At 36.3% G+C, this 4,118-nt stretch overlaps 1 protein-coding gene across 1 annotated transcript; it reads left to right on the plus strand.

The window, feature by feature from the left end:
• The first annotated feature begins 947 nt into the window (after positions 1 to 947).
• On the plus strand, positions 948 to 4,118 carry LOC130710882 (IQ domain-containing protein IQM1-like). The gene is made up of 7 exons (XM_057560267.1): positions 948 to 1,763; positions 1,998 to 2,063; positions 2,203 to 2,291; positions 2,413 to 2,500; positions 2,612 to 2,842; positions 3,084 to 3,185; positions 3,384 to 4,118. Exons 1-7 carry the CDS (start codon positions 1,350 to 1,352, stop codon positions 3,774 to 3,776), a joined length of 1,383 nt encoding a protein of 460 aa, XP_057416250.1. The 5' UTR covers positions 948 to 1,349; the 3' UTR covers positions 3,777 to 4,118.

The following is a 4,118-nucleotide window of genomic DNA, read 5'->3' on the forward strand; positions in this document are numbered from 1 at the left end:
ATGCAGCAAGTTGCATAAAAAAAACCAGCTGCCCTTCGAAATCGGATAACCAAACATGCCGTACTGCCGACAGGTCAACTACCATGACAACTTAGTTTTGCTAATCTACTCATATAATACATCACTTATACAAATTATCTTTATCAATTAAATTAAACTTTTAGATTTCTACAAATTACAAAAAAAATTGAACATTTTTGTATTTTTTATTTCATTTACTTAATTTTGTTGTCTTTGAAATAATTTATACCACTTAATATAATCTAAATTTTTTTCATGTTGCAGTATTTTATTTTACCAACAAGCCATGCATATTTTTTTTGAACATGAACAAGCCATGCATATGTGCATAGATGTTGTACTCCTTAAACATGTTGACAAAAGTTTAATCATTATCAAATTAAATCTACTTCAGTAATTTTTACGTCTCAAGATGGATCTAATGATGTTGTTTGATTTCTGCACTTAAATGGTTCATTGATGGATAGGAAGGTTCTCTGTTATTTCTGAATTCTTTGGTCTTCCATGAATTCTGCATTTGACTACGGAAAAATACTAAAATAGCACGAGGAAAAAAAATAGTAAACCCTTTTGAAGAAGGACACCGCACTATATATATATATATATATATATATATATATATATATATATATATATATATATATATACACACACACACGGAGTTAATGAGTTTTGACCATTTTGAAGTTAAGGAAATTAACCACAAGCTCTTGCATGGCGGTTATTAATTCGTCTTGATATATAGTTAAGAATTCGATTATCATCAATCAGAATGAAACATATTTTGTAATACGCTACTTACGACTCAGCGTAAATAATCAAGTTGAGATGATTAATAATTGTGGTGGGCGAGTGAGAATCGAAAAAAAGCAAAAAAAATTCATGATATGTGTGTGTAAAAGAAAGCAGCTGGTGGTTTCTTCATGGAACCTCCCAAAAGCTTACTTTGTTTGACCGCCAGCAGCATTTACCTTTCTGGGGTGGGTGCCCTTAAATATCCATCTACGTACACTCCCTCAAATCAAAGACACAAGAGCTGAAAAACGAGAATTCAAACCAAACCACCACGCTTTGAATTCTTCAAACAACTAGTGTGTCCTGCGTGCTGCCACCAGATTCTCAGTTTGGAATTCAAAACCTGCTTCTAATTTTTTCCACAATTCAAAGCACCTCAGAGCCTATATATAAGCAAAGGTAGCCACTGTGATAGACCCATCTTCTTCAATCTTCACCATAACAAAACCAGAGTTAGATAGATATATATCTTCATTCACACATACATCACTCTCTGTCTTGAAGCTGATAGATAAATTGTCGCTTCCAAAGACATGACATTGATTTTAAGACCAGAACATGTGATCACTCAAAGAAGCCTCTCGTTTGTTAAAGAAATGGAAGAGCAGAATCAGAACAACATGGACCCAGATGCTGTTGTTGGGAGCAAAACTGAATTCAAGTGTAAAGCTGTGTCCATGCTTTCAGTTTCTCTGCCTGAACCAGTGGTTTTCTCTTCCCCTAGACCCGTTTCTGAGCTTGATGCTGCTGCAACTAAGCTTCAAAAAGTGTACAAGAGTTACCGCACAAGAAGAAACCTTGCTGATTGTGCCGTGGTGGTGGAGGAGTTGTGGTGGAAAGCGTTGGACTTTGCTGCTCTTAAACGAAGCTCTGTTTCGTTCTTCAATGTTCAGAAGCCAGCTTCAGCAGTGTCAAGGTGGACAAGGGCCAAGACAAGAGTAGCTAAGGTACTATCCAATGTTGTGACTTGTGATAATTTAGTACATGTTTGGAAATCCTTGATTCTAAAGTCAAAATCAAATTTGGAAAGAAGCTTATGAGTGTTAGAATTGATTCTGAGAAAAAATGAACTGATCCCAACATGCTATATTAAGATTTTCCCAAATTTGAGGCACCTTTTGTGATTGTCTTATGTTATTTTGTTCCCTAGTTGGTACTAATCTCAAAAGTTTCTTCTACAGGTTGGTAAAGGTTTATCTAAGGATGAAAAGGCACAAAAACTAGCACTGCAACATTGGCTTGAAGCTGTAAGTGCTTGAATCTGAACCCTTCTGAATCATTTTTCTATTAAGCTTTTCCCAGAAGGTGCTTGAAGAACAGTTTTTTTTGTTTCGGATCTAGTGGTATTAATAGAGCCAATTCTTTGTTTGTTTGTTTGTTGTACAGATTGACCCACGTCATCGCTATGGACACAACCTGCACTTGTATTATGATATTTGGTTTGATAGCCAAAGCACTCAACCATTTTTCTACTGGTAAACTCTTGTTCTGAGATATCTATTTCTTCTTTAGTGTAATTATGATGAAGGTTCTAAGATGGTAAAACAGAAGATAAGGTTCTGGATGATGATTAGTTATGTTTTTCATAATATGTAGGTTGGATATTGGAGATGGCAAAGAAGTAAATCTTGAGAAATGCCCAAGGAACACTCTGCATCGCCAGTGCATTAAGTATCTTGGACCAGTAAGTTATCATCTCTAAACAATTAATCCTAAGTTGGATTTTAGAAGATCTCATAAGCCTATATATCTTATATCTAATGTTATTTATCTTTGTGTGTTGTTTCGATTGCAGAATGAAAGAGAAGAATATGAAGTTATTGTTGAAAAGGGAAAGCTGGTGTTCAGACAGGATGGGAGGCTTGTGGATACTGATGAGAAATCGAAATGGATATTTGTTCTGAGCACCACAAGGGCCTTGTATGTGGGGAGAAAACAAAAGGGTACTTTTCAGCACTCTAGCTTTCTTGCTGGGGGTGCAACCACAGCAGCTGGAAGAATGGTGACCCATGAGGGTGTTCTTGAGGTACAGATTTAACTCTATTTCACAATCCATACATCATCATTAGGTTCATTACTATAAGCATGTTTAGATTAGCTTCTCTTTTGTGAGAATCCGTTCTAGGACCTAGACGCTACTCACATAAGTTTCACCTCAGAATCGGTTTTGACTTTAAATTCGAATTGAAAAAGAATTTCTAAACATGCAGTATACTTATATTTGGTTCTCAGAAGCAATTTTGCTAACTTATGATACAAAAATGCAGGCTATTTGGCCATATAGTGGTCACTACCACCCAACAGAGGAGAACTTCAAGGAGTTTATAAGCTTTCTTGAGGAGCACAATGTAGATCTCACCAATGTAAAGGTAACACTTTGCTCCCTAGAAAATAGTATGTTTAACGTCTTCTATTTCATCAGAATCAATTCTGACATCTCGAAGCTACTCACAAAAGCTTGTTTCCATAATTGATGTTAGCTTAAGAATAAATTATTCAATCATGCACTTGCTTGATTTGATTTCTTAGAAAAAATTATTAATGTTTGTTTGTCTTGTTTCTTGCAGAGATGTGCCATAGATGATGATACTCCTTCATTTATTGCCACTAATGAATCACAACAAACTATGGGTCCTTCATCAGCAATTAATGTGAATGATAGCAACATGGTGACAATTCATGAAAATGATGATGGTGGTGTATTTAACCTATCCAAGAGGTTGTCTTGCAAGTGGTCCACTGGGGCTGGACCTAGGATTGGGTGTGTAAGGGACTATCCTGAACACTTGCAATCAAGAGCAATGGAACAAGTCAATTTGTCCCCAAGACCCACTTCCGCATTACTCAATAAACGTTGCCCAATTCCTTCACCCAGGCCCAGCCCAAAAGTCAGGATGTCTCCCAGGCTTGCCTACATGGGATTGCCCAGCCCAAGAAACCCAATTCCAGCAACAAACTAAATGAAACTTCATTGACAAAAAAAATAAAGAAGCTTCATAGTTGACCATAAAAATGGAAGCTATGGTCATGGCAGGGTAGAGGGCACTTCTTGTGGCGGCAACAAGTAAATGATGAGAACAAAGGACTAGTGACTAACAGAGAACACTTCATTTTTTAATTACTTTTTATAAATCCACAAACCGTTTATTTCTTCATTCTTTTAGGAACTTTGTATTTCTCATGCTTAAGAGTGACACCAATTTTCGCCTCTTTTGTTTTTGGGAAGGCAGCTGAAAGATTCACTTAATCTTTATGTAGTACAGTGCAGATATTAAAGCATGACCTCATTTCTTTGTTTTCAA

This window comes from Lotus japonicus, chromosome 4, assembly GCF_012489685.1.
Source record: "Lotus japonicus ecotype B-129 chromosome 4, LjGifu_v1.2".
NCBI lineage: Eukaryota > Viridiplantae > Streptophyta > Magnoliopsida > Fabales > Fabaceae > Lotus > Lotus japonicus.

Coding starts and splice junctions, on each gene's coding strand:
- LOC130710882 (XM_057560267.1), top strand. CDS start 1,350: ATGACATTGATTTTAAGACCAGAACATGTGATCACTCAAAGAAGCCTC. Junction 2,292..2,412: donor ACTCAACCATTTTTCTACTG/GTAAACTCTTGT, acceptor CATAATATGTAG/GTTGGATATTGGAGATGGCA. Junction 2,843..3,083: donor CCCATGAGGGTGTTCTTGAG/GTACAGATTTAA, acceptor ACAAAAATGCAG/GCTATTTGGCCATATAGTGG.